The 18,131-nt window shown below is 39.6% G+C and overlaps 1 protein-coding gene across 8 annotated transcripts in view; it reads left to right on the top strand.

Annotated features, from left to right (window-relative positions):
• Cdca2 (cell division cycle associated 2) overlaps positions 1-14,830 on the top strand; it is a 46,165-nt gene extending 31,335 nt beyond the window's left edge. For 7 of the 8 annotated variants that reach the window (XM_017599696.3, XM_063274292.1, XM_006252118.5 and 4 more), the window contains 2 exons: positions 10,510-10,681; positions 13,121-14,453. In XM_017599696.3, the coding sequence (XP_017455185.1) occupies positions 10,510-10,681; positions 13,121-14,301 (1,353 nt within the window). In that variant the 3' untranslated portion in view covers positions 14,302-14,453. Of the gene's footprint in view, positions 1-10,509; positions 10,682-13,120 lie in introns of all 8 variants that reach the window. The other variant, NM_001107273.1, reaches the window with a different exon arrangement.
• Positions 14,831-18,131: the final 3,301 nt, after the last annotated feature.

The raw sequence follows: 18,131 nt of genomic DNA, 5'->3' as shown, positions 1-18,131 counted from the left end.
TAGGTTCTAATCAAATCTAACTGTTCTTATGAGAAGTAAAAATGTAGATATAACACCAGTGGTTCTTAAACACAATGTGCAGGTGCAGAAGGCCATCTGCAAACCAGGGACCTAGGACTTAGGATGGACCAGCCAACACATTGATCTTAAACTTGAAGCATCTAGAATGATGAAAATAATGTTAGCCTACTGTCCAGTCAGGGCTTTTATTGCTGTGAAGAGATACCATGACTGTGGCACCTCTTAAAATGGAAACCATTTAATTGGGGCTGGCTTAGTTTCAGAGGTTTAGACCATTATGGCGGGAAGAATGACAGTATGCAATGAGACCTGGTGCTGAAGAAGGACCTGAGAGTTCTACATCTTGATCCACAGGTAGCAGGAAAAGAACTGTGTGTTACTGAACTGACGCCAGCAGCAACACAGTTCTTCCAATAAAGCCATACCTATTCTGACAATACTACATCTCCCAAAAGTGCTCTATAGTCCAAGCATTCAAATACAGGAGTGTGGGGGCCATTCTTTTTCAAACCACTACACCTACTAAGCCTGTGATGACTTTGGTAGATTGGTTCTAATAGCTGGACTGCCATTATCTAAGGAAACAAGAATATGTATATATAATGCAAACACACATAATACAGAGTTGTGGGGTTTTTGTTTTTATTTCCTTTAAAAAGAAAAGAAGTCAAACCCAGTTTATTCAGGACTGGCAGCAGTGCTTACCTGATAAGGTCACCTGGCTGGCTCAGGTCCCGGGACTTTAGTCAAACCAAGCCCTGGGACCTGAGTTTGACCTACCTGATCTACCTGTGGAAGACAAAAATCTGTTCCCCTCAAAGTTGTGTGCTAACCTCCACATACATGCTATAGCATGTATACACATACACTGTGATTTTTAAAGAAAAAAATGTAAGCTCATTAGCCTATAGGAGCTGGTAACTAGAATAGGAGAATACATACAATTTTTTAGATTAGGCTTTGGAGCCATGTATATGTTTTATATGACAATAAGTAACAGAATTCTTTTAAAAATTGGGATCAGAATGAAGCAATTTTGCTATATCAAGTTTGTAGCTTAACCTTAAAAAGCTTTTAAAGCTGGAAATTAAATATGTTACAATATAATTAAGGACTAAAAGTACAAAGAAACAGTGTGAGACACTAATAGAAGAAGTTAGTTTAAGGTATAAACAATTTTTATTTTTATTTAGAATTAATGCCCCAGGGCTGGATTGATGACTCAGTGCTTAAGAGTACTGATTTCTCTTCCAGAGGACCCAGGTTCAATTCCCAGCACCCACATAGCAGTTTACAAATTAACTGCAACTCTGTCTCCACACACAGACTAACATAAAATAAATCTTTTTTTAAAAAGTTAAAAAATTATGACTTCTCTATGTATGACTAAGACTAAGTTTGGAGCCAGATGGTGGTCATGGCAGCAGCAAATGCCTTTAATCCCAGCACTTGGGAGGCAGAGGCTGAGTTCGAGGCCAGTCTGTTCTATAGAGTAAGTTCCAGGACAGCCAGGGCTTCACAGAGAAACCTCATCTCAAAAGGAAAAAACCATTGAATTTAAAGGGAAGTTATCAGTATGGGTTTATCAATATTTTCCATTTAAAAGAATTTTCTATTGATAATAAGGAAGAACAAGTCTCCCTGGTCCCACTGCTGTACCTTCCTGCCAGGTAAAAGAGACCTGGGTTCCAAGGAGGAAAGGATTCTCAGATTTACAGCAGCATGTGTGGAGAGTGAGCCTGGGTCTATGCTCTAGTGCAAACAAGAAAGCTCCAAATAACTGAGGTCTTATTAAAGGAGACTTTGCTATCTGAAGTCATTACAGAACACCGAAAGATGAGCGTGGGACAGGGAGTACCATGTAAATTGGTAATAACGCCTGGTCCAGAAGTGCATTTAGCATTCCAGTTCATTCTTCTGAAATGGAGAATAAAGCCTGCACTCCATTGCAGGCAAATAGTTGAGTAGTTTCAGCTCAGTTGTGAGTGAGAAGTCGTCTGTCTAAGCTGCTAATTTATTATTAAATAAGTTGGTGGGATAGCAGAAGGAACACTTAGCAAAGTGTGAGGCATTGTGGGGTCTAAAAGGTATGTCCAGACTATATATGACAAAGGATAGTCAAAATAGTTAAGGAACCCAAAAGCAAGAAATAACCCTGACTTTTAAAATGAGCAAAGAATGGATGGAGGGAGAAACAGACAGAATGAGCAAAGGACATGGATAATATTTCTCAAGAGGATATACAAATAGTCAACATATACATGAAATTGTGCCTGTACTACTAATGAGTGATGGTGGATTTTTTGTTGAGAATCTAAAGAAAGATATCCATTGTAGAAAACACTGTGACCCAGCAGTCCCACTTCTGGGTATTGAGAAATGAAGTCGGCTGTCAAAAGGATAGCTAAACTCCTATGCTTATGTTATTTGTAATGGCCAACATGTAGTTAACCCAAGTGTACATGGAAGGACAGATGGGAAAGAAGGTGTATTTAGTCACTGTAAAACTATCTGGTCACAAACACGGAGTACTGTCATTTGCAACACCATGTTTTAAGCCTGTGGGATGTTGTGTTAATTGAAATTAGCAGACACAAAGAAACAATTGCAGAGTCTGACATTTTAAAAGTTAGATTCAGAAGTAGTGAGTCAGATACTGATTGGTGAAGGCTGTAGGTTAGTGCAGATCGAGCACTTGTTAAAGAGTATAATTTACCAGGCAGAGTGGCACATACTTGTAATCCCAGCACTCAGGCTGAGGCAGGAAGATTGCCACAAGTAGCTCCAGGCCAACCAAGGCTATATATATATTGAGGCCCCATCTAAAAGGAAGAAGGGGTCCTTTCTGAAGTAAACCACACAAGGTATCCATGGTAAAGAACTCAACTGGGAAATTCCTAATCACAGCTTAAGTGTTCTCAACAAAGAAAGTTTGTGACAGATCTGTTAATTAGCTTGATTTAATCATTGTGAGATGTATGTATATATCAAAATATATTGTGTACCATAATGTATGCAATTGTAATTTGTCAGTTACACAGTTTGTACCTGTTAATTAATGTTTGTCAAAAGTTAGTGAAACCATGTTATAGTAGACATAGGTACGTAAAGATACACCATGACTATAGCTACCCAAATCCAGACTTCAGATAATTCTGGGAGAATTACGCATCAAGTAAGTGGTCTTTTAAAGCTCCCTCTTCCAGTGTCTTAGGGTTTTACTGCTGTGGACAGACACCATGACCAAGGAAACTCTTATAAGGACAACATTTAATTGGGGCTGGCTTACAGGTTCAGAGGTTCAGTCCATTATCGTCAAGGCAGAGCATCCAGGCAGGCATGGTACAGGAGGAGCTGAGAGTTCTACACCTTCATCTGAAGGAAGACAGGGACAGGGCATCCTCAGGCAGCTAGGAGGAAGATCTCCAAGCCCATCCCCACAGTGACACACTTCCTCCAACAAGGCCACACATTCTAATAGTGCCACTCCCTGGCATGAAAATAAAATCTGAACAACAAAAGAAGTTATAACCCAGATAACCAACACAATGAATTCATTACCCTCAGTGTGTCAGTAACAACAAAGAATCCTTCTCCCCCTTTCTAGACACTGTCTCCTTTGTGGGCTGAATACTATTGAATCATGTCTCCTTCGTGGGCCAAATAATATTGAGATTTTTCTATATTCTAATGTATGCAAATATCATCCATTTAGTGTGGTGAAGGCTCCTATTACATTACAGTGAAACCCATTGAAAGTAATATTAAACAATTGCCTACTTAAAAAGACTATAGTATAAAAGCCAATTAAATAGGCTTGGTTTTTGCAAATAACTTTTGTCTTCTGATTCACAAATTTGATTGTCTTTTACGTATTTAAGGAATATTTACTAAAATTCTAAAATTAAAGTCCTAATTTATGTTGCATTTCTCTGGAAAGGGTTTAAGTCTGTTGAGCACGGGACTTTGAAAAGAGCCTTAATAGCATACTTTAGCATACTTAGCAAAGGAATAGTGGCCAGCTGACCAGCTATTGATTGAATGTTCCATCATTTCCACAGTTCAATCAGACCCACCATGGTGAATCAGTCAGAGCATCCTCAATGAACCAACAAATGAATAGTTTTTCACACCAAAGGGACATGCCTCATGCATGGCAGAGGCATACATAACAAACAATGCGGGCACCCAACCTGATGCTGACTTACTTGGATCATCAAGCCTTCTGTTTTCAATAATGGCTCAGTCTTCTAATTGGCACTCATCACACACCACTGTTCTGCTTAAATATTCATGTATGTGATCTGTCTTTGCCCCAAGGTCTGCGACCATTTCTCATATACATAACTTGATCATTTTCCAGGACATTTAGTAAGTGATCAGCATCTATGTACTGAGGGGCTGGGTCCATCCCATGCATATTCTCTGTTCGTGGTTCAGTCTCTGTTCCCCTTTGAGCCCATGTTAGTTGATTCTGTAGGTTTTCTTGTGGTACCTTGACCTCTCTGGCTCCTTAAATCCTTTGACCCCTTCTTCCACAGAATTCCCCAAGCTCTGCCTAATGTTGGCTGTGGGTCTCTGCATCTGTTACCATCAGTTGCTGGGTAAAGCCTCTCGATGACATTATGCAGGCTCAGTCTGTACTCCAACTCCAAAGCCCCCATAGTCTACAGCAGTCTCAACAATATTAAAAGTCTAAAGTTCAAAGTCTCTTCTGAGGTTCATCCAATCACTTAACTGTAATCCCCAAAGCAAGACAGGAAACCACTTTGGCAAATTCCAAACTCTGCACCTCCATGTCTGATGGCAAAGCAGTCTTCAGATCTCCAACGCCTTTTTCATCTTTGTTGATTGCAACAAAGTCCTTTCTCCTGGGCTGGTTCCACTCCATTAGCAGCTTTCCTCAGCAGTTAACCCACAACCCTGGCATCTCGAACAATTTGGAATCTCCAAGACAATTTACAGCTTCTTGTTCCAATGTCTGGGATCCACACATGATCTTCTGGGCTCCTCCAAAGGGCTGGCATCACATCTCCAGCTCTGCCCTCTCTAGTACTCTTAAGCTCAGGTTGATCTACTTCATTGCTGCTGCTCTTCTTGGTGATCATCCCATGGTACTGGCATCTCCGATATGTTGGGGTCTTCTGCTGCAACCAGGCTTTACCAGTAACCTCTCATAGGGTCTCTTCGTGGTACCAAGCCTAAAATCTTTTGCATGACCCCTTCAGTTCTGGGCCATCAACTACAACTGAGGCTGCACCTTCACCAATGGCTTTCCATGGTCTCTCACAGTGCCAAGCCTCAGCTGCTCTTCATAACCCCTTCATACCTTCAAAACCAGTACCACCTAGATGACTCTTACACAGCACCAAGTAAAGCTGCAGCGTGAGGTACAGCCTTGGCTACCTCTGGAACACAGCTTCTTTGTGCTCTCAGAAAACACTTCCCAGAAGCTTTCATCTCAGTGATGCTGGTCTCCAGCAGAAGATGTGTCCCAGATTAAAGGTGTGTACCACCATGCCTGGATCTGGGACTTGCTTTGTCCCAGATGACCTTGAACTCAGAGATCTCCTTGCCTTGGCCTGCTGGGATTCATAGCCTCAATACCAAGATCCAGGTCAGAAACTTGTATCTCTCAGCCTCAAGATTAAGTTCCCAGGTGAGCTTTCCAATTCTTGATTGTAGTTCATTCCAGATATAGTCAAGTTGACAACCAGGACTAGCCAACTACAACCAGTATCCCCAAAATAAAATTCCACAGAGTAAGAGAAACTTAGAGCTTTATCAACCAAGTAGGTTTTATGTAGACTTGATGGGAATCCTGAATTGGGCAACTGTAAGAGGTTTTTTTTTAACCAGCTAAGAAGTCCACAAATTGAAGAGACAGTTAGGGGAAATTGCTGAGTTGTGAGTATTTAACGTTGAGATCACTTTCAGAAATATGCAGTTGTAAGAAATAAGGAAGGATGACAAGGGCTCTTGTCCACTTCTCCCTAATGAGGACTCTTAGCAAAACTAATAAAGGATCACAGCTAGCGTGCAAATGCAGTCAGGATACCAGACCTGTTACCCACACAGCCTCTTCTGTTGTGGTTTTATAGCCCTGTCCCCTTCCTATCCACAGCCCCTGTTAACAACCACACTATCATTTTATTTGAGGTTATGTAAATAAGAGACACATATTTTTGAGACAGCATGGTTTTCTCAGTGGTTTTCTAGGTTTTCTATATCAATACTTCTTGTTGCATTTTATTATAATTATTTTAATAAGAAAATGATTCTTTCAGATGAAATGATACCCTGTGATATCCATTAAAATCCAAGGATAGGGGATTATAAATGAAACCTAAGTTCTGTGTTTCTAATTGCTGAAGTAGGTACATGGGATTCGGTATACGGTTCTCTCTATCATGGGCTATTTGAAGTTAAAAGGACAGCAGCAGAGTGTTTTGAGCGAAAGAAATATAAGAACTGCATTGCTTCATTGGAGCCGTGTCAGCATCAGAGCAGGGCTTTATAATCTTCTTGATGTACAGTTTTGTCGACTGTACATGTGCTAGGATGCAGTGAATCTGCAGTCTCCTTCTGAGATTACATTTCATCGTGCTGCCTAGGCCAGCATTGGACTCCTGGGCCGCAGTGGTCCTCCTGCCTCCACCTTTTTCCTGTGGGACTAGAAGCACATGATAGCACATCAAACCTTTTATTTTTTTTCCAAATGTGTATGGGCTCATTCATCTGTGGATGTGTACCAACTGTGTATCTGGTGCCCTAAGACCAGAGGAGGGGGTGTGATCCCCTGGATTGGAGTAACAGTAGGGTGTGACCTGCCATGTGAAAGCTGGGAATGACATCAGGTCTTCTGTAAAAATAACCTGTGGCCTTTAATCACTGAGCCATATCTCTCCAGCTACCTCCCCTGACTATTTTTTGATAAGTTTAAAAACATTTTTAAATAAATTATGTGACTGGAAAAAATTAAAAACATTTACTTCTGCCTTCTGACCTGTGTTAAAAATGTACCTGATTTGGAGAGAAGGAAAAAAAAGTTAAAAAAAAAAAAGTAGAGGTAAGTTCCTTCCATTGTCTTCCATCCACTCCAGGACCTGAACCAACCTTACCATTTCAGATCACATGGCTTCTGCCAAGGTTCCATACATCTTTAGTTATTGTGCTGTAAGAAAGGTGGTTTTGTTTTTTGTTTTTATACTCAAGTAAATTCCAGTTTGGGGCCAGTTCTTAGTCAGCTGATCAGATCTTATGGATAAGATCAGTGCTTAGATATACGTGTAAGATAGATCTTTTATTTTGCTGGTCTATTAGCTTATGACTTTAAAACAGAATTGTAGCCCTTAATCACTTGTCTTAGTTATGGTTTCTATAGTTGTAATTAAATACCGTGACCTAAAAGCATGTTGGGGCGAAAAGGGTTTATTTGACTTACACTTCCATATCACTGTTCATCAAAAGAGGTCAGGCAAGGCAGGAAACTGGATGTAGGAACTGGTACAGAGGCCATGGAGGGTGCTGCTTACTGGCTGCTCCATGAGAGTTACTTGACCTGCCTTCTTATAGAACCCAGGAGTACCAGCCCAAGAATGGTATGTTCCTCAGTGGGTTTGGCCTTCCCCCATCAGTCACTAAGAAAATGCCCTACAGGCTTACCTCTTATAGAGGCATTTTCTTTTTCTTTTTTGGGGGGGGTTCTTTTTTTTTTTCGGAGCTGGGGACCGAACCCAGGGCCTTGCGCTTCCTAGGCAAGCGCTCTACCACTGAGCCAAATCTCCAACCCCTTAGAGGCATTTTCTTAACTGAGGTTCCCTCCTCTCAGATGGCTTTAGCTTGTGTCAGGTTGACATAAAAGTAGCTAGCACATTGACATTTTAGGTAAGCTCAACACAGTTCATGTTCTTTGACATTCATGTTTTTAGAATATGTGAGGTCATGGCTGTGCTGTTCGCTTGATGGAACCATTGCACAGAATATACATTACCAAACATTGTAAACCAGAGATACTTTTATTTAACAATTTAAAATCTCCTTAAGGTATTTTTCCTCTCAAAGTAACAGGAAAGAATTTGGAAGATTTATAATAACTAGCACCCAACTCTGGTGGACATGGTCAAGTCTTGTGTTAACCAATTCACATTTGAGCTCCCTCTTTGAGAATTTCTTTCTCAAAAAAAAAAAAAAAAAAAAAGTAAGAAAAGCAAAACACCACTAAAAAACATGGAGTCTGATTTTTGTTGTCTGTCTGCTTCATAGCATGAGGCCTGCCATGTGGTTTACATACACACTGTTCTTTGAAGAAAACTGATAGCACTCCTACCAACTATTTGTAAATACCTTTCTGGCTAGGGATGGGACTTGCCCACTTCCCTTCCTTCATGTTGGGATTTTGCTGCCTTGGACTTGTGCAGGTCTTGTGCATACTATCTTGGCAACATAACTGTAGCCTTCTGTAGGGGACTCTACTGTGATTCCCATTCTGCAGGGGGAGGACAATAAGATATTCAGTTGATTATACTTGGCAGTTAAATGATAGAATTTGAACCCAAAGGCCAAATGTTTCTCTTCTACAACACATCTGTGAACCCCACCTTAAAATATTTCTTTTCTCTTGGCTTCTACATCCACTGACCAAGCCAGCATTTCCTCATCTAGTCCATGAAATGTCAACAGATGTTCCATAAAAAAGAAAGTTTAATGAAAAAATATTTAACCCAGCACTTTACTTATGTGCATAGAGATTATTTATGCTGAGAACTTCTCACAAAATCACATGTTCAATATGTATTGCATATCACCAAGGGCAACATTCATCTTATAGCATTCTAGAGTTATTTTGGCATGGAATGTTGTGTTTGGTTTTGTTTTTACAAGTTATCTATAGATACCTCAAGGAACATAGAGTTCTGTGCCGTTTCTGTGTTCTTGAATCTCAGCCATTCCTTTCCACCAATCGTTTCACCTAAAATCCTGTGGGCAGTTTCTTCAGGTTAAGCTCACAGGTGCTTGCTGGCCTCGGTATGCAGGCAACACTGCTCTGACTGGGTTCACTGTATTACACAGGGCTGTACTAGCAGCTGCCCCAGCATGGTTGCCAGGGCCGTATATGCCAGCTTCCTTCTGCCTGTGATCTGTTGTTGACTGCCTACAAATACTGTTCTTTTACTCTGCTGCTAGAGCGCTTGCCCCCAAGATTAGAGTGGGACATTGTTCTTTCTTTGCATTTTGTCCTGAGAGCCTGTCGGCGGGAGACTGACTGTGTGCCTGTGTGCCTGTGTGCCTGGAGACTGACTGTGTAGTAACTGCTCTTAAACCAAGAGTCCTTAAATACCACATCCTATTTACTTTTAGTTCTCACAGCACACATGTTGTCCACTGGCTTTACCTCCCTAAGTGTTTAGATGGACTCACTTTCTGGAAGTATTAATTATCAAAACCTGTTTTCTGTTGAAAGTCTGAATGTATCTTTCATTTCTTTTGTTATTAAAAGTCTTCCTTCGTTTCAGTATAATGTTTTAATTTCCCTAAAGTTAGTTTTTTTTTCCCCCAATGTGGAACATTTTTAAACAAAACTATTTCTCAGTGCTGGTAGGGCATTCAGAATTAAATATAATCCTGCATTCCAAAAGTTATTATTAAGACACTTAAAATTTTTGTGGATATTCACATTTTTAGAGTCAGCTGTCTTCTTATTGTGCTGGCCTAGACTCTTTTACTAGAGCTCAAACCCAGAGCCTTTTGCAAGCTAGGCAAGTACTCTTCCACTAAGCTATATCCTAAGCCTGTGTGATCTTGTTATACTAATCATTAATTCATTTATTGCTTTCAGAAGTTCATCCAGATTTATATTACCTTTCAATATTATCTAAACACCTGTTTTCTCTTTAACAGGATTTATGAACAGAGAGCAGGCTCCTATAGCACTTCAGTAGATAACTCATACTAGATTCTTTTTTTTTTTTTTTGTATAATTGTTTTGCTTGTGTATATGACTACATATGTGCCTGGTTCCATTGGACCCTCTGAGACTGGAGTTACAAACAGTTGTGAGCCACCATGCTGGGGGCTAGGAATTGAACTGAGATACCTGAGAAGAGCAGCCAGAGTTCTTAACCACTGAGCCATTTCTTCAGACCCTACATGCTAGATTAATCTTAGGTTATCACATCCGGTTATAAATAATCTTATAAATTAGCTTCGTTCAACTGTATAGCTTCTAATCTGCCATTTTACTTTGGCAAATGCTCATTGGACAATATTGAGTTAGGATTCATAGATTATCTGACTTTATATAAGCTACCTTTCTGGCATTTGAACCTAAATTTTTTAAACAGAATGACTGATTTTAAGTTTTTCTGTTTAAAATAAAGCTCACAGACTTTAAAAAATGATAAGAAATATCTTAGACATAAAAGGCTAGAGTCTATCATATTGTTGCATTATTCTCAAGTTACAGTGTCTTAATACATATCTTTTCAGGTTTTAAAAAGTTACAGAAAAAAGAAAAGAAAAGGGAAAAAGGGTGTTGAGAAGTGCTTATATGGGCAAAGAGACATCGCATCCAAGAAGCCACTCCTGAGCCCCATTCCTGAGCTGCCTGAAGTCTCTGAGGCGACACCTCTGGCTGACTGCACACAGAGGACGTGCTCAGGTGCTGCTCTCTAGCCTCTAACATCTTCTCTCCCATCCTCTCTGTAACCACTGTACTCTTTGTCTCTTCCCATTTCCCATTCGCGTTTACAGATAAGACTGAATTTGTTACCAGTATAGGAAGTTGAAGTCTAGAACCTGTGAGGAACTTAGACTCTCTTTCAAAATCTGATGAAATTCTCACCTTTATCAGAGAATCCAGACACAAAATTTGCATGCAATTTTGGGGGATATTTTTGTTCATCTACTTTTTGCTTCTTAAAGCATTTTATTATAATGAATTATGTTTGGTTGTGTTATCACAAAATAACTGATTATTAATGCATGGTAATAACAAAAAATAGAAAACACTTGCCTCATAACATTTGTTTAGAATTATAATATAGAAATATGTATAAGTTGAGCTTGATTACCATGAAAGTGATTCACAAGTAAAGACCAAGTTGATTTATATCTTAAGATTTATTTATTTTATGTGTATGAGTGTTTTGTCTGAATGGATGTGTACCATATGCATGCCTGGTGCCTACTATGACCAGAAGATGACATCAGATCCCCAAAACTGGAGTTACAGATAGTTGTAAGCTGCCATGAGTTCTGGAAACCAAACCCACATCATGCAGGAGTAACAAATGTTCTTAACCACTGAGCCACCTATCTCTTTAGTCCCTAGAATGTCTAAGTTTTAAACTGAGTTTTCTTGCTCAAACTGTTTTTAAAAAAAAAAAAAAAAGTACCTCCATTTAGCATGGTAATTTTGTTTGCAGCATTTTAAAGTAGCTACCTTTGTCCTGTGTCACATGATCTTTACCTACTTTCTTAGAGAATTCAAGAATAATTATGTATATCACCATGGACTCTGGCTTCCACCAGTGTCTCAACATGAGTACAAAGCAAAAGTTTAACAGCTACTCAGAATAACTCACTTTAGGCTCATTTCCTTCTCATAGGATGATTGCCTTGGAATAGGATGTCTGCCATTTTTACCTGCTAAACCTGGCCTTATTTCTGTTTGTGTATTAAAATGTAACTGCTTCCATCACCAAAAAATACTTCGATGGTGTTTTTAATCTATAATTAATCTTTGTCACCTGAAAAGAAGGTTTGAAGCAAATCCAGTTTTTTCCATCTCTTCCTGTAATTTTCTCTCCCCAAAACCTCTTCTTTTTTTTTCCCTTGTATACTGGAATACACACACACACACAGTGTGTGTGTGTGTTTGTGTGTACCAATTTTAAAGCTATAAAAGAACCTTGCCCATGTAGTCATTGTAAATCATGAGCTGTATGAATCTCTACATAGTATTTTACCTGCTCTCAGCATGGGTGTGTTTTCAGATTGAAACTGGTTTTTTTAACTTTAGGTTTAACTATTTTTTATGTATCTTTCACCTTTGGTTTAATTTAAAACCTTTTCTATATTTACTTGAATGATGAGCTAAAAAACATTATCTTGGATAATAGATATAGAATCTAATAGCACTGATTTTAAAATCCTAAGAACTGTATTACTCTAGAACTGTGGTTCCTAACCTGTGAGTTGCAGCAGGCTTCTTGGGGATCAAATGACCCTTTTACAGGGGTCACCTAAGACCATCAGAAAACACAGATATTTACAGTACGATTCTTAATGGTAGCACAATTCAGTTAGGAAGTAGCAACAAAAATAATTTTGTGGTTGGGGGTCACACACCATGAGGACCTGCATTAAAGTGTCACAGCATTAGGAAGGCTGAGAACCACTGCTGTAGAGCATATTTTTTGTTAATTTCAAGCCTTACTAGTAGTTTTCTCACCCATGAAGTACATACACAAAGCTACATGTGATGTTCCTACCCAGAGGACAAAGCTTATTTAGTCAGAAAGAAGGACAAGGGCTGGACTTGGAGATTGTGGCCCATGGCTCTGTCTACAATTATATAGGAATTATTGGGAAACATGAGTACCATACAGTTTAGGTGCTTTGTCTTCAAGTACCTAAGAATTCTAATTTTTATCACCTTGTTTCAAGAAGACATTCATAGAATTTGAAAGGTGTAATGTCCTTTCTTTTTTTTCAGATAAATAGTAAATGTCTCACACTATTGGGCTTCATGCTATGGAAGCACATTAGTGACAAGGAAGCTACTTAGGACAGCAGTCTCGTTTTCATAATCTGAAGTTGTATGCTTTATATAGAATTCATGTGTTGAAGAGTTTTCTTTACCTATGGTCTAGGGCAGTAAGAGGGACAAAGTGACAGATGAGATCAAGAACAGCACAGTAAGAGGGACAGAGAAGGCATGAGAACAGGGGCCAGGTGATGAGTGTAGGCTATGTAAGTTCTGAAAGCTTAAAACAACAGTGTTATAGAGAGTGCGTTCATGTACGTGAAACACTGCTTATTTAACAGGCATTGCGCTGTTCTTTGTAATTGAATCTAAGTGTTTATATGTCCATAGATGATTTCAACATCCGTGGTGAGCTGGAAGAAGGAACCTCTTTTGAAATTCCCACGAAAAGGAAGAGATGCTTGCCACAGAAGGAGGATCCACCTGAGCTGGATCCAGCTCCTGATCAGTCTGTTGTCTCTGACTTGTGCTGTTACTTATTGCCTCTCCCTGCTGCTTCTGAGGGAGGGCCAAATGCCGGTACCAGAGACACAGGCAGTGAAGGGAACACCAGAGCAGACAGAGCGGAGAGTAAACGTCAAAGTGCAAAGGAGCCAAAAACCGGGACTAAGACCGAAAGCAGTCTTGCGCCTTGTGCTTCTGTGACCCACCACGGTCACATTGTGTCCAATAATCCAAAGCCTCTGGGCAGCCTTCAGAGCCAGGACTTTCTCAAGGCTGGTCAAAGTTTGGAAAATCCTTGTGAGATCCTTACCATTTCAGAGAGTATGAATATAAAGTGTGAGAAAGAGAGTGAATGCCTAGCTCCACAGGGAAATCTGCAGGGCAGCCCTTTCTCAACTGACTCAAAAAGAGAACATAACTGTTCAGAAGATGTCCTCATTGAAAATACAAAAGAATCTACAAGCCACAGTGAGAATGCGGGAAGGAAATGTGCAGAAAATGGCAGCACTGCTAGTGGTAGAGAAAGGAAGTGGAGAAGACACACTATGTATTGTGAGGGTCAGAGTTCATACCTGGATCAAAACAGGAACCCTGCATCTTCCTGCAGTGGGGAAAACTCTGTAGGGATTGGTTTAGGGAATTCCCAGCTGATTGAAGAGCTGTCTAACACCATAGAACAAAGCTTTCAGAGACCAAGGGGTAAAAGCAAAGTGAGACGCAGCACAAGGCTCCAGAAAGACTTGGAAAATACAGGGCTAGTATGGCTGTCTCCAAGTCCTTCCACTTTTCGGAAAACAAAAAGGAGAATGACAATTTGTACCTTAGACAGCAGGGGATTTGAAAGTACATCCTCCAAAGAAGAGACTCTATCCTCAGGACAAAATCCAGGGCCCTTGCCATCTATCTCAGGCAGTGAGAGCCAGGGTGTTGGTTCTTCTGAGCTACCCAGGAAGAGGAGGAAAAGCTTTTGCCTGTCTGCCCTCTCAGATGGTAACAGTATGACTCAGCTACCACACTTCAAGAGAAAACCCTCTCTCAAGAAGGGGGAAGGCACTCAGCTTCCCTGAGGAGGCTGGGCCCAGGAGAACAAGGGCAGGGACAATTCCCCTGACGATGGCTCTTAAGGAAGGGGACCCAGCTTCCTGTCTGCTCTACTTCATCCCTATTCAAACTTCAGTGCATTGCACATTTCTAATAAAAATCATTTGAGTTATGATGACTTTAAGTAGAAATAGGTGAATTTCTTATCTTCTCCCTCTATAAATGTATTTGTCTTTTTGTTTCGCCTTTATTTTGTTAAAACATTCCTTTCTAGATCCGACAATGTGTTTCTGCAGTTTTATTCCTTTTAGTGCACATTCACCACTAAAGTCTTAGACTGCTCTGGAAAACATCCTTTAGAATGACTTACTCTTTCCTTTGGTTAAATTGACCAGCTTTGATGACTTCATTGTCTCAAATCAGTTTTCCTTTGCTAATTAAGTGAAAATGAGGCCCTGTATTGAAATTTTAATTCATTGACTGGAACTCTATAGATAAAATATTGTAAATGGATATGTAATTAAAAATAACTGTGCAATCATTCTTTCAGATTGTTCAAATCAACCACAGGTAATTCTGAGTTTAATTCATTGTTTCCTATTAAATTTAATTTTACGTAGAAACTTAAAAGTGATCTAGAAAATATGTGTGTTTGCCAACCTGAAGCCTGGTGTAGGTCGCTGATTTCTTCTCAGAGCATTTTCCTGCAGTCGTCCTAATATCTCTACTACTGCTTGCCTGTTCCCTCAGCACCAAGCTTGCCACAACCCCCTTGTCTTGGCGGTAACAGTTTAAATACCGAAACTGCAGGTATACCTAGAATCTGCAACTGTACATAAATCGTCTTATCATTAAACAATGGTCCCAGCAATCCTTTAAATCGTTAGCTGTCCTTCAGCCTGATAGCAGAAACATGTTAACAAATAGAACTCCTATAAATAACACTCGGGGAAGAAAGCTCCTGCTGGGCGGCCCATTTCCCCCTCGGTGGTGGAGCTATTTGTTACCGCCTTGGCACCACCAGGTCTGGAGTCCCTGCTGAGAAGAACTGATGGATTTTACATTAACAGGCAAAATGATCCCCAATTTCTCCTGCTCAAGGCTGAATTGTCCAAAACTTTCTTTTATCTCTACATGTAAATCATGTATGGGCTTTTCCGTGTACGTAGTCACTAAGTCAGAACCACTAAATACACTCTTTAAAAGATAAAGAATTAGCTTGTTTTAGAAACTTTGGGTTGAGTGATTTTTTTTAAAAGGGGTAAGGGTCCCAAACACAAACTTAGAAATATGTTTAACAAACTTAGAAACATGTCTTAGGTTTTAACAACAATTTTAGTCTTTTGCCCTTGTTTGGGATGAAGCTCAAAAGCTATTTATTGATTGCTGTTTGCCTCCCTTTCTTTGTTATGCCCCTGTTAACTCAGCTTCATCTGATGGGAAACAGTTTACAAACTGAGTTCTCCAAGTTCTAGCTGATGGTGACTCAGTTTGTCTAATGTAAATAAAGTTGGTCTCATTTCCCATTACCTACATTAAAACTGTAAATCCACTCTACAAATTATGTTCATCCTAAAATATTTCATTATAAATGAATGGCTTGGTTAATATTCATAGATATCCCTTAGACAGTGGTTCTCAACCTTCCTAATGCTGTAACCTCATGCCCCACCCCCAACCAGAAAATTATTAATGTCTTGCTACTTTGTAGCTGATCTTGCTACTGTTATGAATCATAAAAATGTTTTCCAATGGTGTTAGGTGACCCCTGTGAAAAGGTTGTTCACCCCCAGAGGGGTTGTGACCCACAGGTTGAGAACCACTGCCTTAGTTTCTTAAGGAATATTAAGGAATATAATCTGTATCTTGCCTGTATCAGAAGCTTAGTGTAAAGTTAACTTCTGTGTCTGATCACGGTTGCCCCCTCCCCATCCCCATGTGTTTTCATTGGTGGTAAACTGAAAACACTTTCTTTCCCTTAAATCTTTTTTTCTAGAAGTAGCTAACCCTGGATCCTTAGCTTAGAATGTCTCTGGTCTTCCTTGATTCTGTCCTTGAAGGTATTCTCATTTCTTCCAGAAGATGGCAGTGTGGTTCCTGCAATTTTTTTCCCTGTGCAAACATGAAGGCTGGGGCTTCTTGTACCTACTGTTGCTTGAACTTCCCAGTATTTTTAGTCGGTTTTTATTAGGAATTGATGATCATGTGTGGAGAAATCAGAGGAAACATAATTTAAATGAAATATAAACAGCTTTCTGTATAGAGAAACTCAGCTGCTGTGCCTCTTCCAGACTTCTTGTGCCCATGCAAGTATGGTCTGTCAGTGTGGTCTATTCATGCATGTGTGCGTATGCACACACACACACACACACACACACACACACACACACACACACACACACACACATTATTTTGCAGCCTCTACTCCACAGAGTACCATGACTGTCAGTCTTCCTATGGATAGCGCTGATGCCCCTCAGTCTTTCAGCCCTATGTGGCATTACATATTTGGACATGTGGAATGTGGACGTGACTTGTTTCCTGCTTTTGTCACAGGCTCTGCGAGATGATGCCAGTGCTGAAGTGGGAGCTAGGTTCTCTTCTGTAGATTCTGGAAAGTTCCTCTGACATACAGCTAGTATCTCAGCCTTCTTTAAAAGTTCAGTTTATTGAAGTAAAACAGCTTGCAAGAGCTGACTTTAAAAAGAACATACTGTCTGAATTTTAGAAAATGTATATGGTTGCGTACAATTTGGACAGCAGAGTAATAGTATGTCTAACAATCTAACCTTCACCCCTAGCTTTTACAGTTGATTAGAATTCAGTTGTACTTTTGCCTTTTCTAAAATGTCACAGAAATGGAATCTCAGGTGATTGATTGATTTATTGATTGATTGATCAGTCTTTTGTGCCTATTTTTTAAACAGCATGATGCTTTTGAGATTTATCTGTGCTGCATGTTATAAATGGTTGTCACTGTTTATTGCTCGATATTACTTCACTCTGCATATTTAGGTTATAAGGTTTGGGGCTTTGTTGTGGATAAAGTTATATACTGTTCAGATGGCTCTTTTTATGAATACATACTTCCATTCATCTTGGATACTTGCTTAGAGATTGGATCTCGATTTATATTTCCCAGTGGCTGAGAATCATGAGCACTTGGCTTTGTTTGCTCTCCTCGTATTCTTGTCAGTTGTCTTACCCAGGATCTTTGTTATTAGTGCTGAATTGAAAGTTTCCATACTTTGATACAATTCCTTTACTAAGTTTTTTCTTAGAAATATTTTCCCCAGTTTATGGCTTCTTTTTTGTTTGTTTGTTTTCTTTGTATTGTCATTTGAAGAAAAGGTTTTCATTTTGTTGAAGTTTAAATTTATTTTGCTTTCTTTCTTTTTTCTTTAATGATTCATGTCTTTTGTGTCCTAAGGATAGCCAGGCATGGTATTTCATGTCAGTAATCCTAGCACTGGGGAGGCTGAGGCAGGAGGATTGTTGTGATTTCCAAGGTAGCCTAGGATATTTAGTGAGTTCCAACCTTTTCTGATCTGTCTCAAAAAGCCAAAAACAAAAAACATTTCTCCAGCTTAAGGACAAAGATTTCTAGAAGGTTCATGGTTATATTCCTTAATTCAGTTTTCTGTCTACTTGGAGTTCATTTCTGTGTGCCATAGGTTGTGGGGTAGCCTTCTTAAGTGGAAATCAGCAAGCACCATTTGTTGAAAAGCTCATCTTTGCTGTGGATAAAGTTATCAGATGGTTCTTTTTTTTTTTTTTCTTTTTTTTTTTTTTTTGGTTCTTTTTTTTTTTTTTTTCGGAGCTGGGGACCGAACCCAGGGCCTTGCGCTTCCTAGGT

This window comes from Rattus norvegicus, chromosome 15 (assembly GCF_036323735.1).
Source record: "Rattus norvegicus strain BN/NHsdMcwi chromosome 15, GRCr8, whole genome shotgun sequence".
Classification (NCBI taxonomy): domain Eukaryota; kingdom Metazoa; phylum Chordata; class Mammalia; order Rodentia; family Muridae; genus Rattus; species Rattus norvegicus.
Note: the sequence above shows the minus strand (reverse complement) of the source record. Positions and strands in the feature narration are given on the sequence as shown.